This window comes from Scomber japonicus, chromosome 10 (assembly GCF_027409825.1).
Source record: "Scomber japonicus isolate fScoJap1 chromosome 10, fScoJap1.pri, whole genome shotgun sequence".
Taxonomy (NCBI): Eukaryota; Metazoa; Chordata; class Actinopteri; order Scombriformes; family Scombridae; genus Scomber; species Scomber japonicus.
The window spans coordinates 19,812,582-19,833,798 of NC_070587.1; the positions used below are offsets into that span (position 1 = coordinate 19,812,582).

The 21,217-nt window shown below is 39.4% G+C and overlaps 2 protein-coding genes across 4 annotated transcripts in view; both read right to left on the reverse strand.

The window, feature by feature from the left end:
• Nucleotides 1-1,197: 1,197 nt before the first annotated feature.
• Nucleotides 1,198-18,119, reverse strand: LOC128366412 (myelin basic protein-like). Of its 2 annotated transcripts, XM_053327119.1 has the most exons (5): nucleotides 17,867-18,119; nucleotides 9,375-9,479; nucleotides 9,159-9,185; nucleotides 6,649-6,714; nucleotides 1,198-2,765 (listed from the first exon to the last, which is right to left on the reverse strand). In XM_053327119.1, the coding sequence occupies exons 1-5, from the start codon at nucleotides 17,984-17,986 to the stop codon at nucleotides 2,733-2,735; spliced, it is 351 nt and encodes a 116-aa protein (XP_053183094.1). In that variant the 5' UTR covers nucleotides 17,987-18,119; the 3' UTR covers nucleotides 1,198-2,732. The 2 variants fall into 2 exon arrangements, with proteins under 2 accessions (XP_053183094.1, XP_053183096.1); XM_053327121.1 differs by lacking the exon at nucleotides 9,159-9,185 and having other exon boundaries at nucleotides 6,649-6,723.
• Nucleotides 18,099-21,217, reverse strand: part of mbpb (myelin basic protein b) — a 46,588-nt gene continuing 43,469 nt past the window's right edge. For both annotated transcript variants that reach the window (XM_053327117.1, XM_053327118.1), the window contains one exon: nucleotides 18,099-18,421. In XM_053327117.1, the coding sequence (XP_053183092.1) occupies nucleotides 18,123-18,421 (299 nt within the window). In that variant the 3' untranslated portion in view covers nucleotides 18,099-18,122. The remainder of the gene's footprint in view (nucleotides 18,422-21,217) is intronic.

Sequence of the window (21,217 nt, forward strand, 5' to 3'; positions counted from 1 at the left end):
CGTTGCCGTGATGCATAGTTAGGATTTTTTGGAGGTGCACGTCAGGCTACGGCGTAGGGGTCTGCATTGACGCAGAGAGCTACATGTAGCTACGCCGTCGGTCCGATGCAGAAGCATAAATCAGCCTTTAGCCGCCGAGCTAGCAGCTGAGTTAGCAGCAGAAAGCTCTCAAACGTACCATCCATGTTTCTGGTAGAGGTGGTGACTTTGATTGACAGGTGACGGTAGGGGGCGGGGTTTCAGCGGACTCGGCAGGCACTCCCACAGCGTTTGGTAGCAGAGAAAAAGGCTGAGTTTTACATAACTTTGAAGCCTAATTTCATATATTTGGCGATTTTTTTAATTATTCAAATTTGGCAGGGTGGTTAACAACACTTTGTCAAACTCAGAACACATATTTATTCTTACTTTACACAGACTTTAAGTTTAAGAGACACTGATACTGACAGCAGACTAGCCATATTCAGCTGTTGTTTTTCATATGACACTGATATCACACAGGGCAAGAGTCGTATTTGGCATTCCTGGAGCCCATGAGAGTGGATGTCAACCAAAGTTTCTGGACATCAGTCCTTGTCCCACATATTGGGTATGTTCTTCATATCCAAGGAACTTTAAGAAGAAATTAGAAGCTGACAGTGGATCCATGCAGACATGTCTGTATCACCTTTGCACACCTGGAAGTTTGCAGACCTCTGTCAAACTCAATGGGTGATTTAACCAACTAGTTTAACTTGGTTCCCGGCAGGTGTTAGCATCTGAACATTGTTGCGTGGGAACATGTGAATAGGTTATGTAAAAGGAATGAAAATGTTTTGTTTAGCCTACATGAGGTAAAATAATTATATTGTGTCCTTTTTGGGGGAAGTATGAACTGGAAGTGTCATCAGTGTTGCGTTCATATTGCCAGTTCCCCCATCAGCTGCCCTTTGTTCTTTTTTTTTTTTTTTAAGTCTGAATGGTGCTCCCACGTACTCCAGTCATGAGTAGCTCTGAAAGCTTGGCATGAATAATGATGATCAAATGGCTCATGAATACCTGCTTTATGAAAGAAACTGTGTCAGACCCTTTTTTCCGCCGTGATGCTGTGACCTGACCCCATAACATCCTTTTTAATTCACTTCAGTTTTTTTTTAAATGTTGCATCACTTGCTTTTGGTCGTGCCGCTCCACACAAAACACACATTTCACAAGGGGTAAGAGTAGAGTTGGTTTTATAATTTTTATTTTTTATTTTCAGTTAAGTGGCTGGTCATGTTTATTACACATACAATAATGAGGAGGGTCTTTACATTCATTCACAGGATCCATTCAGAAAAAAAACACAATACTCAAGAGGCTCAAGCACACAAACACAGAGAGAGAGATGAACGCTACAGATCACACACATGCCTGCTTTTATAACACATTTGGAAGATGGATGTTCTTTTCTTCAACCGACTGTTTTTTTCTGAAAACTTGCAGATCGCACATTCTCATAAAAGACCTTTTAATGTGTCATTACAGAGTTAGTCACAGAGCACCTTTTTGAAATTGTGTTTTGAAATTATCCAGCACAGCACTTTTTTTTTGGTAATCAGGAGGACAGGCACTTGTTTTTTTTTGTTGTTTTTTTACACAATGTACGTGCTGTGCAAAATACAGTGAAGACAAAGGAGAAACCTACACTAATGCACAGAGGGAACATCTGAAACTGGCAGTGTGCTGGAGGAGCCGTGTTTGCATCACTCCATCACGCTTCAGATTCAGAGTCTGGCTGTTTTTAAAGGCGGAAAAGTGCACTACAACATAATTTAGTCATGCGCATAGATGGGGGGGAAATCAGTGTATGCCATTATCTCTTGGACTGAAAAAGAAATAAGACATTAGAAATGACAAATTAATCTATTGTTTCAGTGACTATTGCAGAAATTGATTTAGAAGGTTAAGAAATTCAGTGTTTACCACAAAATCCACAGCCAGCCTAAGGCCCTAATGACAAACATAGATCAACATCACATTTATGACAGGACACTTAACTACAGCTACGACACAAGGGTAGAATGAAAACACATCGTGACTAAAATGGCTCTCATAATAATGTCAAATCGGTTAATTTTATATCACGAAACAATACTTAAAACACAGGTTCATGTTTAGGTGTACAGACAGAGGAAATGACGTAGACAATTTGACAAAGGACAAAAAAATTGCTTTCTACTGAAACCAAATTGACCCGGTCTTCTCAACCAATCTTCAAACGGCAATTACGGTCAAATCAGTCGGACTTGCACCGGCCTGAACCTTCAACTGTTCCGGGTCTGCTTCGGTTTCACCACCTTTTTGTTAGAGAAAACCATCAAAGACGTATCCACAGAAACTCAAGCACAAGTATGGAGAGCCATGGCAGGGGCCGGGGGTCATTCAGGCTGCACATGTGAGCGGCTTCAGGATCAATTTCAGCAAACAGTTCACACCCATGATGATGACTGCACAGACTAGGCACAATGCATGCAAGGGAAGGGGGGGGGGGGGCAACAGATTGTGTCGCTATCTACCAGCCAAAGGGGTATAGGTGGGTAATAGGGAAGACGAGGGGTTTAGCGATCATTAGAGTGTTATCAGAGGTGGAAGGGAAGGTGAGTTTAAGGGGTGACAAGATTTCCTCTTTTTCTTCCTCCTTTTCCCCACTTTAGTCCCGTGTTCTTGAACATCTGCCCTCGTGCTGTTGGAAGGGGTTGTAGAGAGGGACTTCAGCGTTTGGCTGGAGAAGCACTCCTGCTTCCCTGTGTAACAGACAAGACATATCTGATGAGTATATGGAGATGGCAGCCCCTCAAGTCTCACTCGGCATTGAAAGGACTACACTGATATTTTTAGAGCCTGGCCTGTAGGTCTTTTCACCCAGTGTGAGATGAAAGTTATCACTTCAGGAGACAGCTCTGTCTCAAGGCCTTTCCAACACTTATGTTAAGTCATTGTCGGCAATCTCTGCTGACATTACAATTTCAACCATGGATGATGGTTATTATGAATACACAGCAATTTGAAATTTGGTCTGGGTAACTTAAATCTGTGGCTTGTCAGGTTTCACTAGTTCTTTAATCAAGCCTGACATATGTGAAAACAAGTATAGTAATATATAACTATTATGATTATATATGATAATAATTGACAGTGGAAATCACAAGATCTATTGAGTAACGTGACCAGGCCTTGACATTAAAAAGTCAGAATAGTCCTTTAATGTGAGAAATAAGCAGGTTAATATGCTTGTGGGCCGTTTTCAGTCCTGCAATGATACATCATTTTGGAAGCTAACTTCTACCAGGAGAACAAAATAAATAAAGAAATGAACTGTTGAGAATGATAAAAACAAAATTACTCATAGTAAGTCAAAAAATGATTAGATGCTCAGTAAAACACATTTTTTAAGATAATTTGGAGAAACAAAGTCTAAGTATTCACTTCCTAAATCAGAATTACAAAATACTAAGTCGTAAATATGAGGAGTCAAAATCCTGAGGTAGTTAGTCAAAATACAAATTATGAGATAAATTCTTAGCATATCATTATATTGTCTTTACAATCTTTGCTTATTATTTTATAATTTTTGACTTAATCAGTTTTCATTGTATTGTTGACTTGGAATCTGGACTTAGTATTTTATAATCTTGATTTACAATAAGTCATTTTATTTTAATCATTGTGATGTTTTCATCAATTTTTTCCTTTTCCTGGCATCAACAAGCTTCCATACATGGTTAACGTTGCACATGGAAGTTCATAATTGTGCACGTTGGTCTGGTTGTGTTTGTCCTTGAAGTAAAGTGAAAAAGTTAGAGAGGATATTATGTTGCAGCTTATCCTCTGACCACATGTAATAACATATTGTTTCACGGATCCTTCAAATCTGTTTTCTTTGTCACATTTCAGCCTTGTCATTCTCTTTCAGATGCAAAGCCTTTCGTTTTCATTTGTTTTTTCTGTCCACAAAGTTTCAGTTTAGACGTCCTGAGTTTATCTCAAAGTAGTCTGAGACTGTACTGTACTTTCCGTCCCGCTCTCTCATTCAAATCAAAAAGTCGAGAAGATTTTGAAAGACAGAAAGATTATACAAATGAGACAAATCTTTACGGATTGCTTAAGAAGATAATCCATACTGTAAGAAGCTTTTTACTCCTCATAAAAAGAAGGCTGGAGACTGCGCTTTTGTTCTCAGCTATTCTTACAGCCATTTCAGTTGAAATTCATTATCCGTCACAAAGGACAAAAACTCAATACCCAGCAATAGATTGGAATCTGAAATTAATTGCAGAAAATGAACAGAAACAAAGTGTGAAGCAGTGATTAAAAGTTAGTGTGGCTTTATGCTCATTTCCATTTGGACTGTGGTGCCCATGTATGTGTGAAAGAATCGGAAGTGATAGTGCAATTGCACTGAGTTAACGCTAATTGGCCGTAGCAAAAAGATTTGAAAGGAGCATCCCAGAAGTTCGTCATCTCTAGAGCTGTTTACTCTCATGGAGCTTAGTGACAACAATTTAACCACTACAGATGAGGATGCAGCCCCGGGGAAATTTGGATCTCTCTCCACCTTCAGTAATTGCTAAACTAACTAATCTAAGGTACAGTGAGAGCAGCTAATTAAAACTTGAAACAGGCAGAGTGTGAAAGCCGCCACTCCTTTTTCATGACGTATGAAAACAAATAAACTAATAAGGAACTTCTCTAGAAATTAGAAAGTCAAGCAGTGGTGAATAAAGTAGTCTAAAGTAAAGGCTAATGAATCCACTCAAGCTAAAAGTTGAGTGAATGTCATAGTATTAAATTAGATGTTCTGAGACTTTCAGTGTAGGAGTTTGAAATTCAATTTCCACTTAGTCATACAGCAGCAGGATCACAGTGTCATGACTTCTATCTGTGCTCTGCAGTAGATTTGATATTCATGTGTGGAAAAGGCAAAATGAGGTTATCAACGTCCACTTCAGCTTCAACTTGTGACAGGTACTTGATTTCTTTTTTTCTTTTCTTTTTTTTAACTATGTTGCGTAATTAATTTTTAACCAAAAACTCACTGAACCCAGGTCAGTTTCACACACACAAAAAAATACACTTTTTTTGACCTGGAACCCATTATCTTCTTTAGTTTCACTGGAAACAGCTGCCTGGTGCTGTCGTGAGTCATTGAGTGCATGACAGTGAATTCACATGACAGAAAACCCAAATAATTATTAGAGTTGGGTGATCATTCTCTGTGGATTCATTACTACACATTATACTTATACATGTTATCCATTTTTAATATAACTATTGATTAGAGCTAGATAAGTTACACACAATTTAGACATCTCTTAACCCTTGTGTCGTCCTCTTGGGTCAAATTGACCCTGTCTGTTCCTTCCTTCCTTCCTTCCTCCCTCCTACCTTCCTCTCTTCCTTCTTTTCTTTCCTCCTTTCTTTCCTTCCATCTTCCTCCCTTCCATCCTTCCATCCATCCTTCCTTCCCTCTTCCATCCTTCCTTTCTCATTTCCTTCTTTCTTCCTCCCTTCCATTCTTCCTTCCCCCTTTCCTTCCTTCTTCCTCCCTTCCTTCCTTCCTCCTTTCCTTCTTTCTTCCTCCCTTGCATTCTTCCTTCCCCCCTTCCTTCCTTCCTTCCTTCCTTCTTCCTCCCTTCCTTCCTTCCTCCCTTGACTCGAGGACAACAGGAGGGTTAAACCTACATGCTAAATCCTAAATCCTTCAACAGCTTGCAATTACAGTATAAGGTTACATTTAATTTTCATCTCATATAAACCACTGGTGTAGCCATGGGAGCCTATATAACCTATTTTCAATATTTTTATATTAGATTATTATACAATATGATAATATATTATATTTGTATTCCTTTTTTTAATTTCCTTTTTTTTTAAAAGGTCACTTTATACTGCTGATGTTCTGTGCTAGTGACATGATAACAGATTGATATTTAAGGGATGAAAAATATATTAAAAATGGATTAAAAGCTGCTTTGTTTAATTTTATTGATCCCTGCTATCACTGCTAAATGTCTTGTAATTTACTGACATCCTAATTATTCCAAAAAGATCTTCAGAAGATCACTGGCCACTGAATGACAGCTGCTGTAGATTTGTGCCTAATCAACACTTAATATTCTGCTACTTGTGCAGTGAGTCCTTCATAGCTTCTGAAGGAGCAAGTCGTGCTTGACAAGTGATTGATGACATTGCATAATAATGGTATATAACACATTGTGCATAAGCAACCACCCCTTCCCTATCAAGCTGTTACAGTATGTTAGGTATGGCATCTTTGGACCCTTATCAGAACTGGATTTACCATCTTCAGCATGATTATATCAGCACTTGCGTAAGGCACGGTGATCCATCTTGTCTCTAAAAGCCTCTTATTATTCTGCTGCTGCTGCGGTAGTAATGAGATTAGGATGTCTTCTAAGCATATCAATGTTGAACAAATGTGGAGTGAGTTAAACTCAAGTATGCCTCCATCACGTATCAGTTACTCACTCTGCTGCTGATATCATCACTGAAGCAGAAAAAACAAGGGCGAAAAAGTGATTAAGGATATATATATTTCACTTCCCAGGTAAGAGAAGAGAAGCTACTGGGAAATGACTTATAAAGTGTCCAATGAGTAGTTTTTACCATTTTGAAGATCCTAGTCAGGGTGCCTTCCCCTGCGCCGGCCTTCTTGGCTTTAGACTGTGACTTCTGATCGCCCTGGTAGAGGAAGAGAAGAAGTCATTGTGTTAGAAGTGTCCTGCAGAAGTGTGGCAGGGGATTAAGATGTGATTGACCTTCCTACAGAGAGCCTTACATTCATTTTCAATTCAGTTGAGGGCGGATGATAAAAATTCTGAGAGTAGGGAGAATAGAGAATAGAATACATGAGACCTCCTTCTCCAGGGTGCGCTTTTGAGCGTGAGAGATTGCGGCTCTCTACAAAAACCCAAATATCTGAGAGAACGAGGTATTGATTGCATTCAATCCAATTTTGCCCTACAGTATAATTGTGTTCCATTTTTGGCAAGATGTTCATCCAAGTATTGTTGTGTGAATTATTCATGAGTAAGAAAAGCTACAAAGCAGCAAAGTTTGATATGAAAAGGGAAAGTTTCTCCCTTGCATATATTGTCAATAATGTTTATAATGCAAAAGAAGAGAGTTGATGGAATTTCTGTGCAAAAAAGTTAACATTAAAAAACAGCCTGTGCAGGTCTGACTGGCACATGGCAACCAATGCAAAAACCAATGCTAGACAGCTCTTGAAGATTTTGTTTTTATGTTGTGTCTTAATGACATTCAGGAAACTGATTTATTCACTTCCTCCTGCTACATGCAACGAACTGAATTTATTTTATCTGGTCAACATTTCAAAACGTGGCTGGATGAACCAAAAGTAGCATCTGATCAAATACTGTATGCATGAAAAAGAACTCTATGAACTGGAAAAAGGGGCCATGTTTTATATTGAGATTCATTCATTCTCACCACTCAAAAATGATTTGAGTGGTGAGGAAGGCTCCTTAATAAAAAGGTTGTCCCAGGCAACATTAATATTGTTTCTGAACTCTTCCTTTGATTTAGAGACAAACTGAACACACTCCCTACAACATGTCAAAATGATGGAACCATCTTAAACTGGTATGTATTTAATCGTGTACCCCAATTTAAACCATAATCATTTGCATACAGTCCCTAAGGAGAGTTTCTTTTGTCCATGCCACTTCGCCCTTTATCCGAAACTACTTCTCTGCAGCTGCATGATTCAGGACAAGCACACACACACACACACACACACACACACACACACACACACACACACATGCATGAGGACCTTAAATTAAGTGCTGATAACATCTGCAAAAGAGGCAGACGGCAGCCTGACTTCAGCCAGCCACAGAGGAATTTTATGAAATGAAACAAGGGTAATGAAGAACAGAATCATGCCTGTGTTATCATGAATATACAGTATGTGCACATGATATGGATGAGTCAGCCTGCAAAGCTACAAAATGGGAATAAAATCTTTGAAAATGGGCTCAAGGCGGAAGGAAATGAGGACATTATCACTGATGTATGGACAGATTATAACGACTAAAGTGGTTGATGGAAGCTAAATGGAAACAGAGCCACAGGCGTCACACTTGGAGGCTTGAGAGGATGACCTCACTTGCCCTTGAGTTAAATTAGGCATGATACCTCTGTGTTGTTTTTTTTTGTTGTTGCAGTTTTTCAAAAACCACCTACCAGGCCTATCTTGGCTGCTAGTCCTCTCCACTGGATGTGTAGAGAAACAAGAGACAAGGACATGAAGTAAAAAGGGAGAGGGGGGACAAAGAGAAATGTGTGTCTTACTCGGCGCAAAGATGGCAGGATGGGAAGGAGAGGAGGCAGGTAGGAGGGTCCGTCCGGGGTGGGGGAGGAGTCACAGGGTCACAGGGGGCAGGAGCAGATGAGGAGTAGAGGGAAGGAGGGCAAGTGTGTGTGGGGGGGAAGGAGAGAGGAGCAAGGTGGATGCTCACATTGAAAAGGGCACACATTTAGTGACATTCAACAGCACAATACAACAAAGCCTAGAGACATAGATGATATAGTTCACATTTTTAAAATTCACTGTATTCATGTATTTATCATTAGATAAATATATAAACCTTTAAAAACACTGTAAACATTTGTTTTCTTTGTCCAAATTTGAACTAGCTGAGTTTCAGAGGTAAATATTTCCTATCTTCTTAATGAGATGATGGGCAGTCATTGGCATCAACCTTTGATGACAGAAGTGATAGTATTTATTCATTTATTGATCTTTAACTGGTTGTCAATGGGAAGCCTTTCACCTCAGCAGATTCTACTGTAATTTCATGCCCATGCTCAGAAAAATCTAATTCAAAATCTGACTTGATTCAAAATCTACTTCGAATGTTTCACAGGTCTAGGAATTACAGTTATGAAGGTGTACTCCTACATTTTTATTATTCTAACTTTCGAATCTAAACCTAAAAACAGACTTTAAAGAAAATTGTCAATATCAACAGTAAAGAATGGTATTTGTACTCTAGTTTAAACTAAATGCACATAGAATTACACCAATTTCAATTGAATTCATGTATTTCCTATGTGTGAGTGTAAGAAGCTTTATAAAGCAGACTCACCCTAGACTTGGGAGGGGCAGGGGACACCTGAAGATGAGTTAATACAGAGAGTGTAGAGGTTTGACAGAGTTAGTGACAATTCAGAAAAGGTAACAAAGAAGCAAAGAGAAAAAACATGGCAGAGCACTGTCTGGGATCACATGGCAACCCTGTAGGAGCACACTGAAGGATCTGTTCATAGACTCTGTGGGTGTTTTAAATCTAAACTTTACTCACGATCGTGCGGAAGAAATGGACCACAGCGTTCTCTGCGCCGCGCTTGCGTGGGGAAGTCGCAGAGGCTTTCTGAGGGCCTGGAGACAGAGCACCACGGAAAGATCCCTGAGGAGGAAAAGAAAGGGAATGGAAGGAAAGAAACAATAGACATATATGTTACATGGATACATGATCAGGGATAGAAACAAAATGATGTGGCCTAAAAATGTCAGGGGGAGTTTTAAAATAATAATCATGAAACAATTATATATCTTTTGAGGTGAGGTGTAATTATATAATTAATCCTGTTTATAAAGCATTGCAATCAAGAAAATGGCTCCTTGAGATTTATGAGCGCTGTTCTCCAGGTCTACTTACCTGATGAATGATAAGAGAAAACAAATGTATTCACTTGCCAGTGGAACTGTCCTGCCTATACATCATGTGTTACCACAGCAACAAGGATGAGACTTTACAACTAAAAATCATTGCATAGACAGGGTTAATCACCTGAAATAACATCTATGCTTAATTTAGTATTGAATTAATCTGTACCGTATATACTATACTAAATCTTTTAATTTTTTTTTTTTTTTTTTACAGAATTTGCTGATGAATACCATGAGGCACAGATGGAAGCTTCAGAAAGGTTTTTAAACTTTGAGACCTTAGATTTTCCAACCCAAGGTCAAGAAATAACTCTAACTAAGTCTAGATAATGCTTGTGGTCTGTACTATTACAGTGGAAGCTAGAGGGGGTGGGGTGGGGGGGAGGCTAGTGTAATTTGCATCTTGATGTGTTTGATGACAGTCTTGGTTATTTCAAATGTCTGTTCATTGCAGATGGGTAGTTTTCACATCTTTATTTGACATCTGTCGGAGCTTTAAAGATCAATGGGGAACTTCACGTTAACTTTCATCCAATCACAGAAATGTATGCACTCAGCGTCATTAATAGCAGCCTCACGTCGCCGACAGCACCTCCCTCATTAACCTGTATCCAAAACTGGCAAAAACCCTTTGGCTGCGAGTCATTAAAAATAAATTAAAATGGAACAAATGAGCAGTTGAATATGTCAGCATTGTCAGTGACTTGATCCCAACAAAGGAGTCTAATTATCATCCCGAAGTACAAATCAATGCAGCAAAGTTCTTCAAAGTCAGACTTCACAAAGGGAATGTCAAGAGGAGAGCTTAAGAAGGTCGATATCCTCTGACTTGGAGGCCTGTGTTAAACTTCCACTCATGCAAACTGAACAGAGACATTAAAGGTGAAACGTATAATTCCTCTAATACCTAACGCCATCAACCACCTGCAGCCCACGGGGAAAAAAACTAATTTCCACCCACGCAGTATGTTCGGTTAATGTTATCTCATTCATCCTTTCCTCTGACCCCATTAATGTAACATGAAAATGTGTGTGTGTGTGTGTGATTATACAGTACATGTGAGTGTGTGGTGGGATGGAGGTGCTGCTGATGATTCACATCCATTATGTCACATCAAAGAACCTTGAGCTAACCGAAAAGGGAGAAACTTTCACTGCCACTCCCGTTTATACAATATAAGGTGTTACATTGTACGTCACTCTTGCTGTCAAATAGACCAATACAGTGACAGAAAACTTCACATACAGAATTAAAATCCACTCCAAATGGACACCTAGCCAGATAATCGTGGCTTATATAAAGTTTTTTTTTTTTGTTCCATTTGGGGAAATAACATTTACATTGTGTACAAGAATGATCATTTCAGATGTTTGAATGGCAGTGAATCCAACCTTTCTGTTGTTGACGTCAGCATGTGTATTCCAGCTCCCCCGAAGCCTCTCCCAAAGTGCTTTACTAGTGACCCTTTAATGATGCCCTCTTCAGTAAGTGCGTGTCTCTGTGCGTGTATATGTATTGTTGCTTGACTGTGCCTGTCTCTGCCATGATGCAAATGATGGGAACTGGAGGCAGATATGAAAGGGAGAGGAGAAAATAGAGTGACCTCGGTGGCCGCCAGCGTGCGTTTGTTTGGGGAGGTTGGAAAAAAAGGAAGCGATGGGGGAGAGAGGGAAAGAGAAGATCAAATAAATGCTTTGTGAATTCTGCTTGTACATTCTACATTTCAGCTGGTTGTCCCTTTGATGTGAATGAGTCTCCTCTCTGTATTTCCTTCCCTTTTTTAAAGCACTATTCTGTCCCTTTTCAAAAAAAAAGAAATCAAGATGACAACAAATAACTTATCACAGTGGTTTATAATATTCCACTTAAGCATTCAAATGTCAAGTGACTATTACACATATTTTTTTGGGGGGGGATGCAAATGAGCTTTCCAGTAGTTTAGGGAATGCTGCTAATGATGATGGAAATCTTGAGCCCTGATACTGAGGTGTTCTGCCAAACCTAAGCGAATATTAAATTGAAGTTTCTGTTGCTGACTTAAAAGCTGTTTCGGGAATGTTGGTAATTTGAAATTCTTCTTAGCGTGTCACTTCAGTAGTGTCTTTGAACAGATAGGTGACAATCATTGATCCATGTTTGATGTCTGAAGAGAGAAGGTTTCAGGTGTGTGTGAGTGTGTGGGAGAGAGAAAAAAAAAGGATGTGCAGAGAGACACAAACAGCTTTTTTCTCATGTGCCTGCAACACACACACGCTTTGAATGGATTGTCTGTCAATCAAACAGCATTGTGACACTTTTTCTTTTGATTTTCTGTTGATGGAGTTTGTCTTTGAGCTGCTGCTCTTTTCTTTGTCTCTTTACAGTGACAATCATTTTGTTTCACTTACCGAGCATTTTAGGATCACCTGAGTTATATAGGCTAATGCAATCAGCTCTGCTATAAATTGTAGTATGAAGCTTATACATCTTCAGTTTTTTTTTGACATTGTCAGAAAGGTGCTAATTCTCCTTTATATTTATTATTGAGGATGTAGTAGGTGGTTCAATGAATGTTAATGGGGTGAACAAAATATTAGGAACTCCTCAGTATAAATATGATCAACATCACCCACTATGACTTCAATAATAAACAGAGAAGAACTAGCACAGGTAATAACCATGTTAGCTTATATAGGTTTCATATAAATTGAGTTCCTAGCAGAGCTGTTGATTTGGATTGCATATGTGTTCCTAATAAAGTTCTTGCTGAGTGTATATTGAAGAAGATAGAAATTGGAAATTACTTTTCAGATGTAACATTAGCTATAAGAGTTGGTTTGTTTTAGGATGCAGACTAGACACAAACATATCAACATTAAAGGAAATATTTTTTTTTATCAATAAAGGTAATATACTATACCAAAAATAGATAAGTTCAATACCCTAAAGAAACAGCAAAGAGACAATTAGCTTAGCATAACTGGATTGGGAAAATAGCTAGCCAGGCTTTGTCCAAATTGCTAAGTCTCTAGTTGAGCCACCATGCCGACAATGCTAACATGTTTAGCAGGTATAGTGTTTACTATCTTAGTAAACAACAATGAAAGTCAGGCTATCAACACCTCTTAAGCTAACAATATCATGTAGTGAGCCAGGCTAGCTGTTTCTCCCTGTGCGTTCCCAGTTTCAATGCTAAGCTAACTGGCTTCAGCTACACCTTAAATGACAAAAAAAAAAGTATCTTCCTATTAACTATTTATCTAGCAAGTCTCTCCAATGTTTCTGCTGTCACATATGCAATGTATTCCAGATTCATAATCTAAACTGGGTGGAAATAAGGGAGGCTAAGCGAGAGATTAGTATTCAGGACACACACCAGGTATGAGTGTCCTGCAGTTTATAAAGAGCAGATTAATGACCACAACTGCCTCCTTTAGGTTAGAGGTCACAGCCTGGCCAAGAATCCACTCCATAATGGATGATGTTTAATATTTAATCCCGAGGCATGGCATGGAAAATCTGACAATTTCATCATTACCCTCAGGAGGAATACTTCAGCTTTCTGTCTATGCTCACTTATTTCACACTGAAAAGTAATTTTCCACAAATCAGGTATCAAGCTGCAGCACAGAATAGAAGGAAACAACTCCAATTTAAATATTCATTTACTCTCACTTAGCCCATCTGCCTCGTAGTGGTTGTTAGAAAGCTGATTAATGTATAAAGACAGGAGCTGCAGAACTGAACCAGTGGTCATTTATCCATTTCCTCTCTGCATTACCTATGAGCTGTGCAGGATGCTTCACATTTACCAGACTGTGCAGAATAGATAGAATAATTACATTCAGCTCTTGGGACTGCTTTTTCACCCCCTTCTTTCTGCAATTGCACCCTTTAAGATTCATGAACAGGGGGAGCGTGGGGCTAGTCGATGTGGCTGAAAAACACAGCAGTATGTCTGGCAGTGGAGCTACACAAACATGGCTGCAGCTCACTGTTCCCCTCAGAAGGCATTCAGGGCCATATTCTGCACTGTTAGAACTCATGGAGAGAGTTATATTCAGTAAAACATATGTGCACTTTTAATTTCTTGAACTCAGAGGCTTCACACTGTCTTCTTTCATGTGTGACTGCCAAAGCCTGCAGTATCAATCTTTTACAGCTTGTTTTTAAATTGAATTCAAATTGCATGTCTTTGCAAAATCCAAAAAAGTGTTTGTTTGCATTGTGGGATTAAAACAGCAATTTGCTGAGCCAGCTCGCCTGCTTGTATTTACATCTTTGTTAACTAAATTATGAACATAAACAGTTTTTTCTTGCGTCTTAAATAGACATTGAAATAAACCCGAATGATCCTGTTTTGACTGAATTTCTTCAGAACTCTTTTCTTTTGTCGCAGAGCTAATTCTCACCAACAAGCTGCCATTTACGTCAATGCTAAGTCTTAAGATACGCTTCAAATGTGGCAGCGCTCCTCTTCAATCTGAGTCTTAATGGATGGATTTCAATTTGTGCGTGCGTCAGAGACCGCACTTGGCACGTAGTTTGCGGTGATCCTGGCATTCTGCCCTGCCAAACTGAGACAGAAAAGAGTGAGAGGTGTTTTCTTGGTTTCTCTCTTCTTGCCATTTCATCAGAGCAGAGATAAACAGCAGCTCTGCTTTCCATTAAACCTTCTCTGATAACTCCCCATTTTGTTTTGCACTCTACCCATTTAAGTGTGACTGAAATAGCATTCTTTAATATATTCCATTGTGCCAGTGCTGGTGGAACATATTAATTTGTCTTAAAGTTTGTAATATGGAAGGCTGCAGACAAGCCCAAGCACACTACATAAATAAAGGCTGAAAGTTTTCTACATGTGGTTGGTTTTCTTCATCTCTAAAAATAAAATTACAACACTAGTTAAAAATTTGAGTAATAACAAATCAGAGCGGCTAACTATGCATCTTTACCCAGTTGTTAGCAGAGCAGTTAAAACAGTGTATCACATTCTTACAGCAAAAGGGGAACCAAAAAAAGAGAGACATCAAGCCAAACACGCATTAAAACAAAACAAAGAGAGTGCTGAGGGTGTTGTTAAAGAGTTTTAATCAAGCAATAATCCAAAAGCTGAGAACAGGATCAGGTTAGGAACAGGTCAGCGGTCACAACAGTTCACAACAGACGGTTACAAGTATCCACTGTAAAGTTGAAGGCGTTACAAAACAGGGGATCAAGCAGAGATCCACTGCTGGTGCAAACAAACAAACTCTCCGACTGGGGTCAAAGACACGTGAACCTGAGGTGAGCAAACTGATGTGAGGGAGGTTTGGCACCCCCCCCCTCTCCATCAAAGACACTGGGGTTAGAGTACAGTATCACACGAGTTTTGGTTTTTAACTGTGAGCTGTTCTGTTAAAGCCTGATTCATATACAGATATCACTCCTGCACTGAATTAAACGACTTATCTCTCAGTCAACAAATTAATATGTAAATTAAGACTTGAAATACTCTTTCCTCTTTATTTGTCATTTCTGCTTTAATAGCTGATGCTCATGCAAACTTAATTTTCCCTCCAATTAACGCATGATTATCCCTGTAATTTGAAATGATGCAAAACCTGTTAGCAGTCATATGCAGATTTCATATCCTGAGACTGGAGTTTGTCTGTTTGTTTTTTTTTTTTTTGGCGTTGTCTCTCAACTTCCGAAACAGCTGTCTTAACATTTTCTCAAAGCCCCTATTCCGGCTTGGATTAAAAGTTATGTATATAAATCAGACAAAGGACAAAAAAAAGAGGAAAGCACAGGATATCAGTTTGCAAATGGCTCCACACCTGCCAAATATTAAAACAATTCAGCGTTACTCAGATAAGCATGCATAATTAAGACCCAACAAAAAAACACTGACACAAATATCCCTCTAATACTGCTGCCTTTGAGTCCAAGTCTGCATTATGAACATCTGTGGAGAATCTGTGCACACAGACAGGCAGGGTGGATCAGAAAAATTAAGCTAAACAGTATCTATCTTCATGTTGAATTCTTTATGAGAATAAAAAGTGAGAGAGTTTGCATCAGAAAGTGCAGCTTGTTTTTTTTGTTTTTTTTTCTTGCTTGAGGCAACGGAGGTGGGGCAGACCTGTCTGTCATTTACTTGAGATGTGAGCTCTCATCATTAGAAGGCAAACCCCCGGTGAATACATAAATATATATTTGTACAACTTTTTCTTTAGTAAACTTGTCATCAATATGGAGAGCATGTACATTTTATGGCATGAAGAGAAAGAAAAAAAAATTAAAAACAAATACTGCAGCGAATTGCTCCCTCGCCTTATGTTCAATGATAGCTTCAAATTTGTTCTGTTGACATTTCCCTGAACATTTCATGAGTATAATTATATCAAGGCAAACAATATCTGATCAGCACGACAAACTAAAGCAAAGATTTGTAGCACACACACATATATATATATATATAAAATCATTTTCATATTCAATCTTTTACTCAAAACCTTTTCATAGTTGACATAAGGCATTGGGAAATGCATATTTTCATGCTGTTCAATGATTTCTCTGCAATTAACTTTCCAAAGCACTCTGATAAGCACAGGGTTAGAGGAGCTGGAAAAAAGCTTATAACCAGAGAGGATATTTTCACCCAAAGGAATTTCTTAACTGTACCATAGCTCTCCTTTAAAAGCCATTATCATTAATGTCCATGGTTTATAAAAACAAGTGTCTGAATCAACAGCCATGACTCTTGCTGGAAGGTATACAGCAGCATCTCCTCTTTCTGACAGATTTACAATAGGCTTTAGCATTTAGCGTCAGTACTTTGCAGCAGTGTTGTCAGGATAACCAAAAATCACTGTGCCAAGTGTTTCGCAAGCTGAAACTCCAGTTTATCACCACCCTCCAGAGGGCATCACTGAACACATGGCCCATGAACTGAAAAGGAGTGGAACCAACAGAACTGCTGTCTGGATTCCTAATAGCCGTGGCAACTGTGCCAAGCAGTCCATCATGTCTGGAACTGGATCCCAGTCTGCCTTAAATGGTGGACAAACCGGTGCCATGAGCTCCACATGGAACCAATAACAGGCACTAAACCAACATTATTCATTTCGTTTTTTGACAACGTGTGCCTCATCTGTAAGGCTGAGTGTCAAATTAAGTTGCTGATGGTCAAAATTCTGGTATCTTGACAACACTTGAGTGCAGGGTAATTAAGTAGCAACGCAGGCTAAAATAATCACTTAAGTCTGTTCTTACTTTATAGACTTTTGTATATATTCCCAAAGCAGGGATGATAATATGCTCCTACTCTAATATATCATTGCATGTTAAAATATTTATTTTACATTACATACCATAAAGTCATCATTAACTTTGAAAGTGACTTAGCAAATTGCTGTACCATGCATGCAAACAGTAGTGGAGCACCTCCATATGGCTGATTTCTCCCAGATGTTTAAACATTAGCCCAGAGACAGAGAAATCTAAGAAAGTCACTCTCTGCAGAGTACCTAATGCCCTAAAAAAGTCAAAATAATGTACCAGTATTACATCGTAATGATGCAGGCATGAAATACCCCTTCTTTCACATCATCATCATCATCATCATCATTATTTAGGGATGTAGATGAACTGAAACACAGCTGTTCTCAACTCCAGTTTGACAAATGTTCCTATAACCACACTGCATAACAACAGCAAAGAGTGAACACATCCACCATTCACTTATGACTATATCTCACCTACAACAGATATATTGAATTGAACCAAATAGAATAATGCTACTCATGTCAGTACCATTCAAATAAAAGAAAAAAAAACAGAACAATACGGAAATTTACTCTTAAATGATTCAAAGTCACAGCGTCTTTATAATAAACAATAAAAAATAAAACAAACCCCAGCCAAAGTCATTATCCACTGTTAATTCATAACCTATTATGCCAGTTAATGTTAAAATTAAGACAATGTCAGACTTTGGTTCACCATAAAAACAACAATAAAACACATGACTATGACAAATATTCTTATCTGTTAAAGAATGAGAAATAAAAAAGTGGTTCTAGGAGTGAATCAGCAGAATGAACTGAGATACTTGAGGAGGGTCAGGGTTTTTTTTACCTTGACCCTCCATCCTTCCTCACCTTGCTCTTCCTCTTTTTGTCCCCTCCAAAGAACTTTCCAATCTGATCCAGGAGGCCGGGGTTCTTCTTCCTCCGGCCCAGCCCGAAGGCGGCCTGTGCAGAGCTGCTTGCGGATGCCATGGTTGTAGAAGTAGTAGTAGTTTGGTAGTATATTTGAATTGGTCAAATGTGGGGTTCTTGTCTCCTCTTAAATGAGAGACTTGAAGACAGAGGAGGGAAAAGAGAAAAGAGAGGAGAGGGAGGGATAAAAGCTAGCCTACTCTAGGTCCTGTTCGGGGATGTCCGACCCGCACTCTGAAGCCGCTCCGCTGTGCTCGTGGATGGTCTGCAACTCGTCCGATTCAGAGGGTCGGTCTTTGAAGGTGTTGTCCTCTCGGCCCGGGGCATCTCGGGAGAAGAGGCGGACCAGGTGGGGGCGTGGTGTGGCGGCGTCAGGGTCAGCTGTGCTGGCAGGGTCCCAGGGTTGGTGGGGGCCCTCAGCGCCTGTGGAGTCAGTCACCACCGGCTTCTCCGAGACGCAGCCATTGTTCTGGTTCGCATCTGCCTCACCCAGGCCTGCGCAGAAACAACAAGGGTCATCTATGGGTTTGGGCCTGCATGGCACACAACAAACCGCAGCAGCACAATGGGCTCTTTTGACAAGACCGTGCCCTTCCTGCTGCAGCAGATACCAGCGGGGCTAACATTTCACATTTGAACTGGGATGAACCTTACCCGATGAACAGGAAAAGGTGGAAATGTGACACTAAAGGCACAAGCAATGGAAGATTGTTCATTACACTCCTAAGCAATTTCACCATCTTCTGTTTTCTGAGGTGCAGACCTTTTTTAGGGCAAAACATTGCTGTAGCAGGTGAATCTCTGCTAAATCTGATTAGAACACCATGCATTAGAGCACTAACACAAACACTTGATGTATTTAATTACGAGCAGGTCCAATAATTCTACATGAGTCATTTCTGCTAGAACTAATGTTCAAATTAACAGAAAATATGCGTGCGGCACCATTGTAACAGAGTCAACCATGCACAGTGCATTAACCCCATCTCCCTACAATCTCAAGGTTCATTTTTCAGTTCAATTATGTTAAAACAAATGCCACATGTTCCAACACATTACATCCAATGAGATGGAACTACAGCTGTTCCCCTAGCATCTACTTTGACAGCTATCCGTTAAGCTGGCCAGCTCCCACAGCAGAGGACATCCAGTGCATTCCTGCCTGCAAAACAATATACACACTGTACTGGCAGAAATGGTGTAGCACTACACCAGAGAATCTGCATGCTAATATTGGCTCAAACAGTGGCCTGTTGTCAGAGCTGCATAGTTATTACAGAGGAACAAAGGGCCCAGTGTCACTAAAATAACTCCTATAAGTATGGATTTTCAACCCAATGCACGGTGACACTTATCTGATTTGGAACCCAGAGGGCAACGAGGCTGCTGTCTCTGAGTGCAGCGCGAGTGTTAGTTTGATATAGAAATGCACGCTATAATTTGTGGCACTTGTATGTGTCTATGGCAGCATAAACAGCAGAATAATCCATCATCATTTGGTCCGCTGAGCTCTTGAGCTTGTTTCCTCTGTGGTGGATTAGCCAGTCATGTATCAATTGTGGATTTAGAAGAAGACTAGGTAAAAAATATGACTGAATTCATACAGAAATATAAACTTTCCTTCTCTGATGGAGGCAGCCCCGAGGAGCCACTATTAGTCATACATACACACACACAGCTACTAAAGCTTTGTCAGAGAAATATTTACTGAAAAATGTTCAACTTGGCTGTTTCTCTTTCATCTTGCTGTTTATCCAGAGGCGAGACTGAGAGATGATGTACTTGTTTTTCCCCCAAAGTCAGTTATTCTGAGGGTTTAGGGTTAGGATTAAATGTTGACTCGTCAGATGCCTCACTATGGAATAAAAACTTTTCATTGCGTGGCTGCAGCTCTCCAACACAACACAAATTTGCCAGAACACCAGAAATCATTCATCAATAGCATTAGAAGCCTGTCTGTAGTAAGACAAGGTAATAAAAAGGCTAATACTATCCGCCTAATGGAGAAGATGACTTTCACTCTTTGGCTCCAAAAGGAGGAGGGGGATGCATACTGGCACAAATGGGATTGTTATAATTATATACTGTAGACCTTCAGTAACTATAACCTTTTGTTCTTTCCAGACAATTTGAACACTGAACTGTACTTATGATTTTGTTTTTCTTCTTTTACTGATGGAACTGTGTATTGTCATGTCCCAGACCTCTTGTTGTTCTTGTTTACTTGTTCTTTCTCACTCATGCAAAACTTGAAAAATAAAAGTTTAAAAAAAAAAAAGAAGAAAAAAAAGATCAAATAATTTCTTTCTGTTGCAGCCAGATCTGTTTTTTTCCAGCATTTCCATAATATCACTCCCCAGACGGCTGCGGTAGCCGGGCCACACACACACACACACACACACGGACACACACACTGCAGCGCTGCATAAAGCACTTAGTGAAAGTTGTCTCAACCGGTGTGTCTGATTCTCTCATACTGTAATTCAATTCTTTTTAAGGTGAAAACCCCCTTTGAGAAAAAAGTCCCTGCTTTTAAAGGCCACTTTCAGGTACAAAAACTCCACATTGAAAAGCAAGGTAATGAAAATCTTTTAGTTTTAACAATTGCTTCAAGGCAGATGAGACGTCCTATTAAGAGACTGAGTAGGTTCTTAAATGCAGATTTTATTTGTAAGAAGTGTAAGTTCACATTTACCTCAATAACTACAATATTCAATATGCAAAATGGGATTTCAAGTCGGAGAAAGAAGCTGATATAAAAGCAACTGCAGGTACATGAATATAGCATCTTTCAAATTACACTGATGGCAAAAATGAAACAAACTGGTGCATCATTTGTGTCATGTATGTCAGAAATACTGGCTTTAAGTAAGGAGACAAAATCATATGATTCATTTCAATAAATTCTAACCCTACTTAGCAGTTATGCAACCTAAAATGATAATACAGGTTTGTTTTTTTAACCTCTGAAGTTACCCCTGAGCTTTGAAAACACACCAACATCTCAATAACACATTACTTTTGGAGGAGTTTGGGACCTTTGTCAGCAGAGCAACTTATTGACTTAAAAACTTTTTTCGGGAAGTTAAAAACAAACTTTCAGAAATATGATGTTTTCTAGTTTCTTCCAGGAGTTTGTTAGTAGACGGCTTAACCTGCCAGCCAGTGGAGAGAAAAGCTGGCTCGTGATCTCAGCAGCCAACACTGAGTCTCATCAGAGTCACTCTGCATGCGTTTTATGGATCAGTGACAATTCTAGAGGGACTGCCGCAACATAAGCAAGTGGGTTAA